A 15,772-nucleotide genomic window follows, 5' to 3' on the forward strand; every position below is an offset into this window, starting at 1 on the left:
TTTTTCACAATATTTAGTAATGTTTCAACAAATTAATTTAAAATATTAAAAAAATCTTTAAATTAAATTCAATTTCTGATCATTTATATTATTAGATAACTCATTCAAATTATCTCATAAAATTATTTAAATCTTTTTTTATTGCTTTTGCCATTGTTTGACCTACCATACCATTGCGCTTGCCTTTAAATTTTTTAAATTCATTCTTATGTATCTATTATATATATAGATATAGATATAGATAAAACTTATCTTTTGTCTCTATATATATGATTCAAGATAAATTAAGACATTCAAATGAACACTCAAACATCATTTGTTTCAATAATTCAACAATCACATAGCAATTTACACCCTTCTTCAAAATAAAGGATAAAGAAAAGTCCTGTTTTTCTTTTGTTATCTCCTATCCCATGGTGCCTTGAATTGAATGATGAAATCATTTGAAGGCTTTTAAAGTACCACGAATGGTAAGATATTAAATCACACTTTGGGACGAAAATATGCAGTTACACGCTATTTCTTCACTGGTATTGATTTGAAACTTTAAATATGTTCATCATAATTAGAAACACTCCAGGAAGCCAAGTGTCCAAAAATGTGAAGCCTGACCCATGGTATCAAATCAAAACCAGCAAAGCTTCGTGGTTTGAAACTGTGAACTCTCAGTATGCAGGGATTGCTTTTCATCATCATATTAGAAAGCTGATATTATCATACCACCTATTTTCCATCAACATTAATTGATCTCACAGTGTACTCTGAAACAAGTTTGGCAAATGAAGAAGATTTGTTCTCCAGTAGTTTGGTTGGAGAGTCATATTCAATAATATTTCCTAATCAAAAACAAGTATTCAATAAATTTCATCATGTTTTCATAATCTATTAGTTTATCTAATAGTTGTTTCTAGATTTGATTGTATCCATATTTCAGATCACATTTCATGATCCATCATCTCCTGACACTCTCTTACATTCTGTTGATAGATCACAAAATGTGATCCAAAACTATGATGAAAAAAAGACAATCAAATCCAAAAACAACTATTTTATGAACAAATATTCAATTCATAAACTAAATGAAGGGAAAATGTTTTTTCATTTTTATTTTTTTTTAAAAAGGGGATTTGCAATCTCAAACATACGAAATTAGAAAGGCTAAGATTTCATACCATCACTCAATACTAGGACCAAGTCACTATTGCAAACGGATGGAATTCGATGTGCTATGGTAATTACTGTGCAGTCAGTAAATTGGTTCCGTATAGTTTGTTGAATAAGGCCATCTGTTGCAGTGTCCACTGAAGCAGTTGCTTCATCCAATACCAATACGCGGCTTTGCTTTAGTAACACCCTTCCCAAGCACACAAGCTGTCTTTGTCCCATACTCCAGTTCTCTCCATTCTCAGTTACTGCAGAACAGATCAGTGCAGTACATTTAATACACTTACCCTAAGTGGGAATATAAGTAGTAGAATAAGATGCTAAAAGGATTCTGTGTTTCCCATTTCAAATATATGTGACAGGATAGATATAAACCGAGAGAATCGAGCTTCTCTTTCGACCGGACGATTTCCCCTAGCTGACATTTCTCCAAAGCCTGAGGCATGGGCACAAGCAATTTAAATATTTAGTAGCAAAAAAACCCACTTTCATCGTTTGAGCACTTATAGTCTTTTATCCAAGAACAAGAGAAAATTAAAATCCAAACATCCATAGCCCACCTTCTGAATCTGATCATCTGAATAGTCTCCCAATGGATCTAGATTATTCCTTGTAGTGCCGTCAAACATTGTTGGGTCTTGCGGAATGATGCTTAGTGTGGATCTTAGATCATGTAGACCTATTGTTAAGATATCAATTCCATCAATAACTATTCTGCCTCCTACCGGATCTACAATTCGAAAGAGTGATTTAATCAGAGTAGATTTTCCACAGCCTGTCCGCCCTACGATCCCAACATTCTTCCCTCCAGGGAAAGTGCATGAAATTCCTTTTAATACAAGTGGGAGATGTGGCCCATAACGCACCTGATTGTGTGCATCAAGTTTAAAAGTTGAATAATGAGTGAGAATACAATAACTAGTTTACATTCGTGAAAGTCAAAGATTGCTACAAGTAAAACCTGAAGATTGGTGATATCAATTGTTCCTCTTGATGGCCAGCAAGAATTTGGTCTACAGTTGTCTATGATCAATGGAGGTTCACTAGGTATGCGTAAGTACTGCACTATTCTCTCTACAGAGATCATATTGTTTTCCAAATTACATAAGTATCTTATCAGCAAGGCTTGTGCAAGGTTCAAAGTGAGACCATATGTTATTGCCAAACCCGCAATGCCTGTTGAGGTCCCATATAGTCGGTCAACTTTCATGAATCGCGGTATCTATCTTGCTCGTTCAGAATAGTCTGATCAAGAATAAATGCATCCCAAATCAATGACTTTTTACTTACTTGGATTAATTACACTTTCTGGCAAGCAAAGTAGGAGCACCATAGTGAACACAACTATAAGATTTGATAAAAGATCCAACCGAAAGCAAAGCCACTGCAAGGCCCCATTCTTGTGGAATCTGGGTTTAGAAGATCCATCAATCAAATGTAGATTTCTATTCATGAATGGAGTCTCCTGGTCAAAACTCCTGATTGTAGCTGCTCCGGATATTGATTCTGCAAAATGTTGTATGATAGGAGCCTTACAAACTCCAATTAACCTAGAAAGTTCTCTAGATGTCACTATGTAATATTGCTGCATGCAATGAAAGGAAACATATTTAGAAAAAAAACCTTTTGTCTCTAGTGATCAGGACCCAAAATCATGAAACAGAAAATCATATAAAAATATGAAATGCAATTCTTACACTTGATATTATGGCATTTTTTTCAGTAAATTGTCATCTCTTTCAAGACCTAGCTTTCAGATAAACTTAACTATTGACTACTCCCTCTCTGTTTTTTACCAGAAGGATATTTTGCATGGTGGTGAAAATCCATGAGAGATAGACCATACCTGATACCATATACAAATTGCAAGCACGGGTATGAACATAATAAAGACCTGCCAAGCAACCTGAGACATGACTGCAATAATTCCCAAAATCTCTATAAACGTAAAAGCTACAGATCCTAGTTGAAAAGGAATGACTTGGTCCACCTGACTCTGATCATTTGATGCCTGCCAACAAACAGCATTCTCTTTTTATCTTCAAATGGTTCTCTCTATTTTGCTTTTAAAATAAGATATAAGAGTCGAATCTACTAACCCGATTCAGTATACGGCCAGTTGGAGTTGCATCGAAAAAGGACGTCGGTGCCCGAAATATGCAGCTGTGCATTTTACTGAAAAGTTGTTTGGCACTTTCAAACCCAGTTAGACAAAGCAGGATAGTCCTCGCAAGAATACATAATGAGCTGCATAATGCCAAAGTTATATAAACTAGAATGAGGAAGGACTTGGTAACAGGGGGCCTTTGGTCTTCAGTCAAAGGAGTTGCCCATGCAATCCAGTAATTGCTACCTATTTGGAGCAGCTCAAATACTGTGTGCGCCAATAAAATGATAGGAATCAAAGCTCCTTTGTATGCAGCAGAAATGTAAGACCAGTACACCCACATACTCACCCTGCCTTTCTCTCTTTCTTCTTCTTGCACAAGCTGTGAACTTCTATCTTCTTTATCTTTTTCATTCTCTCTCTGATTTTGCGATTCAATCTCTTCATGTACCTTTTGTGCTTTCTGGAGCTTTTCATGATTAACATCTTTCACACTAGTCTTTTTATCAGTAGATGATCCTTCAAAGAGTACCTGTGATGAGAGGATCTCAGAGTTCTCCATGTCATCGATGGATTTCAATGCCTTCTTATGTGCACCCACTAATTCCTCAAAATGTGTGTTTGATTGTAATATATCTTCATATTTTCCAGTCTGCGTAATTTCACCATCCCGCATTACCTATAAGAAAGTTTAATAAGTACCAGTTGTCAACATAGTTTAAATTCTTTTATTTTATTCTCTTTGAATATGAAATCTGATAACGTTTAAAATTGGACTAAAGTTCAAACTCACCAGAATGAGGTCAGCTGCAAATAAAAACTCGACTTGGTGTGTGACATAGACTACAGTTTTTGAGCCCAGAATACCAAGTAGACATTCCTGTAACAGAAGAAAATGATTTTGAGATATTTTGGAATTATGAACATAAAACATTAAAGTACACAATTCTATTGCTTCATTTCTAAAAAAATGAATTAATAAAATAGAATATTAACATCTATGAAATTCAAGATAGTCATGGGACAGTACACCTTGCTATTTTTTTAGCTTTGTGAAGTGCAGGTTTTTTCTATTCAATTTGATAATTAAACTAACAAATTCAAGAGTATTATCTCTTGTAAAGACTAAATAAAAATACCTGAAAAATTGTATATCTCTACATATACAAACCCTACTATTTTTACTTTGTGAAGTGTTGATTTTTTTTGGTTCAATTATCAGAGCATTATACCTGGAAAATGTGTGTCCCGGTATGTGCGTCAACAGCACTGAAAGAATCATCGAAAAGATAAATGTCGGCATCTTGATATAAAGCACGCGCAATCTGTATCCTTTGCTTTTGCCCTCCACTCAGATTTATTCCTCTTTCTCCAATTTCTGTTTGGTCTCCATAAGGAAACAATTCAAGATCCTTTTTAAATGCACAAGCCTGTAGTACACTCTCATACCTGGTTTTGTCCCATTCCTTCCCAAAGAGAACATTGTCTCTGATTTTCCCGCTTGGTATCCACGGAGACTGACTAACATATGCCTTGGTGCCACTTATCTTGACAACACCTGACATTTTGGATATTTCCCCTAGCATGCAGGATAGGAAGCTTGATTTTCCTGAACCAACAGTTCCACACACTGCAACCCTTATGCCTTTCCTTATATGGACATCTAAGCCTCTTATAGTTGGAGTAGGTGCTGCAGGATCCCAAGAGAATACCCCTTCTTGGATCTCAATTGCGTAGTCAGTTGAATCTTTGGAGACTTTTTCTACTGCATCTTGTTGCAGTTCTTCCTGATTCAAAAAGTCAGCTATACGATCTAATGACACTTTGCTTTGAGCAATCACAGATATAAAGTCCGGAAGGCTGTTTATGGGTTCCTGGAGTATCTTGAAAGTTGCAAGTGCAGAGAGAATTCTGCCTGTTGTTAAAGGCACACCTAGTATTATGCATGAACCAAAAGAGACAACAGACACAAATGTGGGTGCTCCCCAAAAGATAAATGTTGTCACAGAAAGTGCATAAAAATACTTTTTCAGCCAACCACATTCTTCCCTCCTCAATGTTTCGAGTTTCAGCAGAAATCTGGACTCCCAGGCTTGCAATTTTAAGATTCTCATATTTCTCAGTGTCTCTGATGTAGCCTTCATCCGTTTGTCTTTTTCTTCCATGATCTTTTCATTATACTTTTCTTGCATTTTCACTAATGGAGAATTTGCCATCATGACTAGCACTGTGGCTGCCACTCCTGCAAGAGAGGCCAATCCCAAGGTCTGATATAGAATAACCATCGCCAGAAGAATTTGCAGAGGTACAGCCCAAATGTCATGAACATACCAACTGAGCTCTTCAATACGCTGAGCATCAACACTCATGTAATTGATTATCTCACCACTCGTATGTTTTTGTCTTGCCTGATTGGAAAGCATCAAGCCTTTCTTGTATAAAGCAGCTGTGAGTGCTGCCTTAACACATATGCATATGTGAACTGTTGTGAAGGTTAAATGGCGTTCTGACAAAGATCCCACAAGCTTTGCAAGAAGAAATACAAAAGCTAGAATAATGCCTTCACTAGCAAACTGTTCCTTTTTAGCAAGACACTGAACAAAGTTATCTATGAAGTAAGGACCTATATACGATGAACAAGATCTTATTAAAATCAGCAATCCTGTAAAGAGTACATCCTTCAGAACAATGAGAAACAATATTTTTGCTATTGATGAGCCACTGCCTTTGGCATCTAATTGATTTCTAAATTTACGGTAAACATGGTCAGCCTTGTGAACATCTACAACTTGGGGTACATCATCTATGTCCAAAGGCTTCTTATGGCCAACATCAAGCAAAGGCTTCATCCAAGAAAATGACATCCGGCTGAGAAAGCTTGCTGTTGCATAAGGAGTGACTTTTGGCTTAAGGTTTTCAGAAATTTCTGAAACATCGTTCAAGAGAGGTTCTTCAATGCTTTGAGTTAAAAAGCTCTCACCAGTTCTGCCGCAAAAACTAGCATAACCCAAAAAGGCTGAAAGAAAGAGAGCCAGAATTTCAACCACAATACTGAGGGTAATGTGATTTTGTTCCTTCATCTCATGAATATTGAGGAACAAGAAGAACGCATAAAGAATCAACAACAATATCCACCACATCCGAAGTAAAAGTGGAAACTTCTCTTTACTTTCTTTCAGAAGGGAATAATATGCATAGGCTGAGATGATAGCCCAAGCCATGGCCTGAAAAACATACTCTCCTTCGGCTCCAAAATCTTTAGGCCTTGCCCTTAGCCACCAATATAAAGGGCTCCATATTCCAAGTATGCAATACAACACTAACAGAGATACACAAGTAAGTAGAGCCATTTTATACGTAATCACATATTGCAACTTCTTGGAATAAGTAGTTATCAAAACAGAGGATTTTGGCTCTTGCGTGCAAACTCTACATCTTTTCCAGAAAAAGGGAAGGATAAGACTAACAACAAAGACCGGGTGAGGAACAATTGCAAGCGCAAACCGCATGTAAACTCCAAAGATACTATCGCCAAGTTCTCCCCGTTGCTTATCTTCGCCTAGCCCCAACAATTGCTTTGCCCAAATGGACTCCATCACTGCAAGCAATGTAGCAACTTTGTCACAGAATTGTTCATACGGTGGATATATGGGAAAAAAATCTATATATTTAATTGAAATACCATACATTTGTATGTGTGTATGTATTAGTTCTTAAATTATGATATATAATTTGAGAAGAAAAACATCTCTGGACAAAGAAAACACCTATAATTAGTTTTATTATAAGTTGGAAAATGTATCAAACTTGAATTGAAGATGGACTCATCAGTAAGAAGATCAATAATTCAGTGGTAAAGCGCCCTGCAGAAAATGGGAGGTCTTAAATTCAACTATTAAACTTAAAGGCTCAAGTCAGCGGAGCTTGAATCCCCAAAGTGCCTGCAGTAGAGTCAAGGGGAAGATGGAAAATGAGCTAGATCCAAATCAAAGATTAATTGGTCACCAAGAAGGCTGGTAACAGGTTGGTAGCTTAGTGTTAGAGCGTTGGATTAATAAATGAGAGATCTTAAGTTTAGCTTCTAATTGATCCAAGAAAAAATTAAGAATATATGCAATAATACCAGCTAAGATACAGAATTATCAATGATATTAAATTTCCATAGTTTATGATAAATATTATGATAAGCTTTCGGATTCAACTGAGCATCAACGGATCAAATTTCATGAACCATCATCAGAATGAGAGAGAACTGTTGGGAGAAAGTACACAACATCCATGCAAACAAAATACACACAGTTAAATCCAAAAACTTACTTATTTCAACAATAAAATCAATTGTTCACTAACTACTTTTTTGGCGGCAAATAGCATGAGCTGCTCCCCTGTTGATGCTGTTATTGTTAGCATGAGCTTCTCTGTTCTTTGACTTGAGCTCTTCTATGTTGGATTGGGATTATCAAACATTTACTGATAATTATGGAGACACTGGTTGTAGACAACTAAACAGAAGAGGGAATCTCCGATGGTTGGGCTTGCTCTAAGCATTGACCGCTTAAGTGGGCCCCTTAACTCATCCCCTTCGCCATTTCATGTCACAGTCAATCCCACGCAAGCTTTAATTTTTTTTAAACCGGATTTTCCCGCCTGTAACATCTCCGTATACATTAAACAGGTTTCCAACCCTAACAGCACGCATGCTCCCGGCTTGTGACAAAATGGGAGCTTTAATACAGGTTATGGACGTCCATAATTACAGCTGGAAATGCTCTAGTAAACATGCTTCCAAAATATGGAAGCATAGACAACGCACCTGAACTGTTTGAGAGGATATCTCAAAGAAATGCGGTCTCTTTGAATGCTCTAGTTGCAGGATATGCACAAAATGAGTCTGTTGAAAAGGATTTAGAACTTTCAATCGAATGTAATCGGCTAGTGTAAAGTCATACTCTGCAATCTTTACCAGCATCCTCTCTGCCTGTGCCTAAAATTGAAAGATGCGAGTTGTACAGGATACCCAGGCAGCCCTACCTGGGGCCACATTATCATGTTTGATATATAGATTTTTACCTACTATTGTTATATCTATGGATAAAATATTATGTGATGTCTGAATACTAGATAATATTATTTGATAATTCAAAAATTAAATTATTTTTTTATAATACATAGATAGATATGTAGATTTGCATTTTATTGTTATGTCTATGGATAAAACATTATTGTGTGATGTCATTATATTAGACAATTTAATTTGACAACTCAAAAATTAAATCATTTTTTTATAATATATCTGTTATGTTTGATATCCATGACATATAGATTTACTTTTTATTATTATATCTATGGATAAAACGTTATCATGTGATGTCAATACATTAGATAATTTAATTTGACAACTAAAAAATTAATTCATTTTTTTTATAATAAAATTAACTAATAAAATTTTGATGCATCATACATTATTTCAAACAAGATCAAGCACATAAATACTTGTAGGGAAGATTTTTACTTGTGAGAATCATCACTAATTTCAATTACAAATTGAAAATTACATGTTGGGCTAAATAGATCTAGTGCAACGTGAAGGAGTGAGTATGTTATATTGATGTGGTCAACAGGGACATGGGTATCACTTTAATTGGCTCTATAAGTCCAAGTGATCATCCATGTCGATAAGCTCATCTAATCATTAATAAACTATAAGGCATAGGAGAATTTAGGTTTTAAATGTTGTTTTATGAGCCTTAAAAATTATAGCTCTAATAGCATTCAAAGATGTAAGATCTTTGAACATATTTTATATTTTAAGGGTCTCAATTGTGAATTGATCTCAACCACTCATAGAGGCCTGGACAATTTTAATAATTATTACTAAGAAAACTTCATAATATGTGAGCTCTTCACCACGTTAGTATGTAGTTTTTCCTAGAACCCTCCTGTTTGCATGCAATATAATAACAAGAGATTCTCATTGATAGAGGACACAATGGATCTTGTGAACATGGCTTGTTTACCTAGACAATGTGCACAACATTTTATAGAGCCACATGATCTTTGTATCTTGTACAAGTGTTATGGGTTACACTATCTTTTTTAGAAGAGGGTTATTTCATGTAAAATGAGATCAATGATGACAACAATTTCATAATGATGACGACAAGGCTTAGGGATGACAACTTTGAGATGCCTACCTTGTAGGTAAGACATCAAATAGTGGTACCTAGGTCTTTTGTTTTATCCTACATAAGAGAGAACTAAACACTTTGGTGGTATGTAAGATTAATTGGTCTTTAATATTTTTTAATTTTAATTTTACATTTTGGACTTTTCATTTTGATTTCACATTAAGGTTTTGAGTTCTAGTTTTATATTTGGATTTTTTCAAGTTTAGTTTCAAATTTAAGATTTTAGTTTTAGTGGCAAATTTAGGTATTTTATTTTTAGTTTGATATTTAAGGTTTCAATTTTAGTTTGATATTAAGGGTTAATATTTTATATGAGTATAAATATATAACACAAAATTAGGAGGTCATGAAGTGCTACCTATGCTAAGAAAAAATCTACATAGATGCCTAGCTACTATTGGAAGCTAGCAAATGTTGGAGAATGAAACCACTTCACTCAACATCATTTTGAATGAGATTATGTTTTTTTCTTCTTTTTTATTTATTTGGCAAATATTGCCTAAAACATTATGGCCTAAAAAGAGTTCAAAAAAATATTCTTACCTAAAAATATACCATTCATATATGTTCCAACATCATTTTGAATGAAATTATGATTTTTTCTTCTTTTTTATTTATTTGGAAAATATTGTCTAAAACATTATGGTCTAAAAAGAGTTAAAAAAAATATTCTTACCTAAAAATATACCATCCATATATGTTCCATGATGTTTCAATTCACATTTTTAGAAAAAAAATAAAAAATTGATGAAATCATTTTGTTAGAAACTACTTTTTGGCTCGAACTTTGATACAATTTTTAACACTTACTGAAGCTTGGATGATAAAACCCTCAAATGGAACTATAGTGATGTAACATCATAAAGGGATAAAGTAAGAAATGTGTTCAATGAAACATTTCATAAATGATATAAAATTAATGAAAATAAGATTATGTCTAGTGCAAAATAATTCATGGTAGGTAGAAAAGCAGCTAAATCAATAAAATCACAAGTATGTATTATATGTCAAGAGATGACATTGTAGGAAAATTGATTTTAGCTTCCACGATCTTTTAATTAGTATAATTAAGTTTTTAAAACTAATATATGTACCTAAATTATTTTTTGGATTTGATTGTAACTTCACAAGACAATTCAAGTTTGCAAAAACGTTCAATTGGTTATCATAACAACATGCTAAACGTAACATAAGGTTTTTGTGGAACTTTTTCGAGAGTGGACATGGAAAAGGAGAGCATGATAGAGCAGGAGCATGTGTGAAGTGTGCACTTCACCAACATGAACTTGTGGGTACATGTTCAACATATATATGTGTACCTCATTCTAGAAATCTCTTGAATTTACAAGTATGTATCTTATGGGTCCACTAAATTGCTAAAATGAGTTCTTGCAAGTAACACCATACAAAATTTAAATGAAAAAGTTGAACAGTGGAAAGGTCATTTTGGTGCTCATGACATGTTATCCTCAATTTTCACCTTGTGAAAATCTTAGCGTAACCCATAATTTTTTTTCCCATTTGTGGTCTTTATGCTCTACGAACGCTTTACGATATGTTTTGTCATTGTAAGCATGTTTTTTCTCCCTTGTATGTCCTTTTTCACTTAAGTGTGAAATTCGGGTGCAAATCAGGCTTATAAGCTCGATTTACACCAAGTATGCCTTTTAGGTGCAAATCAGGTTTATAAACCCGATTTACACCTCATTTCACTTGTTTTGCCCTTTAGGTGCAAATCAGGTTTGTAAAACCGATTTACACCTTGTAGGTGCAAATCGAGTTTATAAACCTGATTTGCACATATTTATTACACTTGAATTATTAAATGCCCATTTGTTTTATTTGAATAGGATTTTATATCTTTTGATTTCAAAAGCTTTTTAATCATTTTAGACTATGATTATATTTGGTTGAGCTTGTTGAAAGTTAAGAGAAGAAGACTTATTCGACTTTCTTTATCCAAATGTGTCTTCATATTTTCCAATCATTTAGGGTTTTGAAAGCCCTTTTTATTTTCGAATGCATATTGTTTTTTCTGTTCGATTTGAATTAAGTATTTCCATCTTTTTTGTGTGATGTCGCTCGGGATCTTCGGCCCAAACGAAATCACATTGTGGTTTCATCTAGGTTGAAGGGCTCGAGCGGCATTTCTTTTTACTTCTCTTTCCATTATGGTGTTGGGCGGGGCCATAGCCCCACCACACACCATATTGTGGTGCGTGGTAGATCTGTGGCCTTGCCCCACACCCACTTTTACCTTGCATTTGATGTGTGTTTTGAACTTCCTTTATGTCGTGTGTGGCAAGGTCGTAGGCCTGCCACACACCACATTTTGGAGTGTGGTGGGTATATGACCTCATCACACACCATATTTATTTATCCTTGTGTTGTTATACCATTGTGGTGTTGGGCGGGGCCGTCTAATGCCTACCACGCACCACATTGTGGTGCGTGGCAGTTCTGCAACCCCAACCTACACCACTATTATTCATTATTTTATTTTCGCTATGACAAACCAAGTTTATAGTGTTTGGCGGGGTCATAGGCCCGCCATCCACCAAACATGGTGTATGGTCGGTCTATCACCTCGCCAAACACCTGATGAATAATGATGAATAGTAAGTACTCAACAAATACTGAGAGGGGGGGGTGAATCAGTATAGACAAAAACTTCCTTAAACCACTTTGACTGCAAAGACTGAACTAACTGGTAAACAATATCACCGATCTAAAACATGGTGCTACCGGTAAAAAACAGTGTGACTGTGAAAGACATAAACCGGTAACACTTAGATCATCACCACACCTAATATCTCTTCTCCACTTCACCCATATGCATAAACAAGTAATACATCAGAAATATAAAGACCACTGGATCAACATGCATTACCGCTTAACAAAAAATACTAATCATCACATTAAAAGGCATCACACATGACACACTGATTTTTCACATGGAAACCCAACTAGGAAAAACCACGGTGGGGATGAATACCCACAAGTTGTACTTTGAACTCTTCTGAAGTCCGCTCTGTTAGGATCCTAGTCCGGTTAAGGACTTTACAATAGGTTCTGCTAAGAACTAATCCTTCTAGGGATCACTCAGTTAAGGGATGGCTAAATACCCGGTTAAAGGTTAGAACCCTGTTAAATGTTACCTCGCAAGAGGATTTGAAGAACTCATTGATTTGAGTCACCCTGTTAAAGGATCTACACAAAGCCTATTAAAGCTACCCGATTAAGGGATTTTCCAACTGCTGAAATGGTTAGAAATCAACAGGTAATACACTGATCTGATAACAACACTCAATGCCAATGCAGATCCATTTTAGTACCTTTGCATCTGCAGTCACACTCTACAAGTATCAACACACTTCTTCGGTCTGGCAAGAATCAATTATCTCTTCACTTGGATAGACACATAATATTTGCCAACAACTTCACAATGCAAATCATCATCAACCTTATAGGAAACAGATAGGTCGGTAGCATAAACCCTAATCCCTAAACATTTAGGTTATCAATATAGTTGGTCCAATTCTGACCATACAATCACATCGCATTGTATAAAACAGTCTTGAACAAATCTCAAAATGTTCTCCATCATTCGTTCTTTGTCACTTTTGGAAACTGATAACCCATCACGCATTCTCCATCATTTACTAAGACTTCGCACATTCCTGAGGTAGATAGGATCAATCTTCTTCATGCAAGATCCTTAAGGAAATTCTTCACGCGCACAAGGCTGACGTGGCAACACAATCTGATCTCCATTTCAATGTTAACCCATCATAGAATATCGTCTGTCGAATCACACAGACTTGAAATGCATCAACCGAAAACCCTAAAGCTGAGACTATGAACCGATAGTCATACCAAATGAGACCCCGATTCAAAACTTTCCATATATCGATTCACATTCCAACATACCAGTTCACTTTGAACAGACATACCGCTTCACTTTTTCACATATACCAGTTCTCTTGCCAGTTTGCTTACTTCAATATACCGGTTCATACTTCAACATATTGACATCAATGACAACATACAATATCATCATGTCATCATACTCTGTACATATGCCAACAACACCAACGCCCTTCATGTCTATCTCTTGGTGTCAGGCGGGGTTTTAAACCCTCTCTCCATCAAAACACTGCCTTCCTCTAAGGTGTAAGGTAGGGTTGTAAACCTGACCTATACCATTTTGTATTATTGTTAAGGTGTGTGGTGGGTTTATAACCCCTCCCTACACCTCATTTGTAATTGCACTTTTTTATGGATAAATCGGGTTTCTAAACCTATTTTACACCTATGTTTGTTTTTCCAAGTGCAATTCAAGTTTAGAAACCTGAATTACACCTCTAATTGACACTTTCATAAGTGAATTTTTCAAGCTTATAAACTTAAAAATTCACTTATTGCAAACATGTAAATTATGATTTTGTGTCCAATTTACCTTGGAGATATCAAATTATCTATGAGGGTTTTTGAAACCCTAATGGCTTTAAGTACATCATTTTCTGAAGATTGTTCAATTTAGATGAACAAAATTGTTGGTCAGTTGTATCATTGTAATACTGATGATTTCCTTTTTCTTAATGTTACCTTTATACAAATGACAGAAACTTCTCCACGCAAGAAGGCAATGAAGTTCAAGAAGGAAGACCCACATCCGGTCTTCCCATATTCTTCTGTTACCTCAAATATTGATCACATAAAAGATATAGAAATAGGTCATGTTGACCAATCTAAGTTTCTAAAGAGGGTTGAGCAGCTATCTTCCTACCGTCATATGGAATCTATCATCAACAGTAGTATCCACTAGTGGTGACTTTCCCATGTCTTCTCAGGACCCCAACTTCATGATGGCGATTGCAAACCACTTTGATCCGGTCAGTAGAAGTGTAAAACATGAAATTGGAAAGAAGTTGATTAGGATTGATGAGGAATTCTTCGACACTATTTTCAAGTTTCCCAATATTGAGAAGTATTTTGATATTACAATGTAATAGTTATAGCATACTTTGATAGAAACTCTGACAAGTGTAGGTGAAATATGAATGATAACTGGCTAAAGACTCCAAGGCCTACCATTGCTAGATGGAAAAACACTCTTCCAAGCTGTGAATTCATTGAAGAAGTCAATGATTCGATAACTCTTTTGATCAAGGTGAAAGGTCTTCCCACCTCCAACACCTACTACAAATAGGTGTATCATTACATTCATGTGATTAGACAAAATAAGGAGAAGATATTTGGGGAAAACAAATCGGTGATGTTATTTGTGAGAAGCTTACCAAGGTGCCTACCACACTCAAGTTCTACACGACTTCATACTTGGTCTCTGAAATGAGCAGTTTGGTGTGGATAACTTTCATGTTATTGATCATCTTTGAAGGGAATTGAATAACCTTTGTGTTATTGACAAAGCAGTTGAATAACCTTCATGTTATATACTAGCCTGTGAAGCAGTGTGCAGAGTGTTGCGAGGTAGCAGGAAAGGAAGTTTAGTTCTTCTCGTGTAACCCCGCAGTGTGACTTAGATGCAACAAATAGGGTTGCGGGATAGTGGGATGAAGGAGACTTGGTCTTCATCCCACCACCCTGTGGGACTCTAAGGGTCTAGTAAGATGACTTACATGATAGCAGAAGATGGTTTATTTTGTCTTCCCCATCACCCCGTGAGAGTTTTCTTGTGATTGTTGATGTAGTGCAGGGTAAAGACGGGTGGCAAAGGGACACTTCCTCCCATTACCTTGCTTGATACTAAGGACCTAATAAAAAGACATGCAGGATAGTGGAAGATGAATGACTTGTCTTCCTCTCCATCCTGTGAGGAGTGTCTAGATAGGACAATGGTAGTGCGAGATAAAGACGAAGGGTGAAGGGATGGTCTCCCCGCCACCCCGCGTGGTGAATAACGGTCAAAAGGTGGTGTTGTAGGATAACATGGAAACAATGAGATTTACTTACCCCGCTAACCCGCAAGTAATATAAGGGTTCCCAAGGAGTTGTGCAAGCTAAGTAGGGGAGCATGAGACATTCTCTTCCCACCATCTCGCATAGATGTCAAAAGTGAGTTCGATGATAAGTTGAGCTGAAAGCGACAGAGGTTGGGACCATGGTCAAATGTCCAACGACTTGCTAAGCTATGTATAGATGATTGGTGGAAAATGGAACGATTTAGAGGAGTCGATGGAGATAACTTGGCATCTTATTGACAATCTGAGGAAGTTCGATAGTTGGAGATGTGGTAACTGAATTGAATCCTATTTCGACAGACATATAAATGTCTGAAAAATGGTTGAAG

At 35.9% G+C, this 15,772-nt stretch overlaps 1 protein-coding gene across 4 annotated transcripts; it reads right to left on the minus strand.

The window, feature by feature from the left end:
• Window positions 1-373: 373 nt before the first annotated feature.
• LOC131054364 (putative ABC transporter C family member 15) lies at window positions 374-8,307 on the minus strand. Of its 4 annotated transcripts, none has more exons than XM_057988866.2 (11): window positions 8,085-8,307; window positions 4,504-6,869; window positions 4,065-4,151; window positions 3,264-3,950; window positions 3,011-3,175; window positions 2,455-2,749; window positions 2,126-2,340; window positions 1,725-2,030; window positions 1,540-1,600; window positions 1,173-1,412; window positions 374-836 (listed from the first exon to the last, which is right to left on the minus strand). In XM_057988866.2, exons 2-11 carry the CDS (start codon window positions 6,865-6,867, stop codon window positions 724-726), a joined length of 4,533 nt encoding a protein of 1,510 aa, XP_057844849.2. In that variant the 5' UTR covers window positions 6,868-6,869; window positions 8,085-8,307; the 3' UTR covers window positions 374-723. The 4 variants fall into 4 exon arrangements, with proteins under 4 accessions (XP_057844849.2, XP_057844850.2, XP_057844848.2 ...); XM_057988867.2 differs by having other exon boundaries at window positions 3,011-3,058; window positions 7,589-8,307; XM_057988865.2 differs by having other exon boundaries at window positions 7,589-8,307.
• Between the last annotated feature and the right edge of the window lie 7,465 nt (window positions 8,308-15,772).

The sequence above is a fragment of the Cryptomeria japonica genome, chromosome 3, assembly GCF_030272615.1.
Source record: "Cryptomeria japonica chromosome 3, Sugi_1.0, whole genome shotgun sequence".
In the NCBI taxonomy this organism is placed as follows: domain Eukaryota; kingdom Viridiplantae; phylum Streptophyta; class Pinopsida; order Cupressales; family Cupressaceae; genus Cryptomeria; species Cryptomeria japonica.

What these genes read in the sequence shown, in the direction of transcription:
- LOC131054364 (XM_057988865.2), bottom strand. An exon ending in AGAAAGTGTAATTAATCCAA is followed by an intron (nt 2,341 to 2,454) that starts GTAAGTAAAAAG and finishes GGACCTCAACAG; the next exon opens with GCATTGCGGGTTTGGCAATA. An exon ending in TTGATATCACCAATCTTCAG is followed by an intron (nt 2,031 to 2,125) that starts GTTTTACTTGTA and finishes GCACACAATCAG; the next exon opens with GTGCGTTATGGGCCACATCT.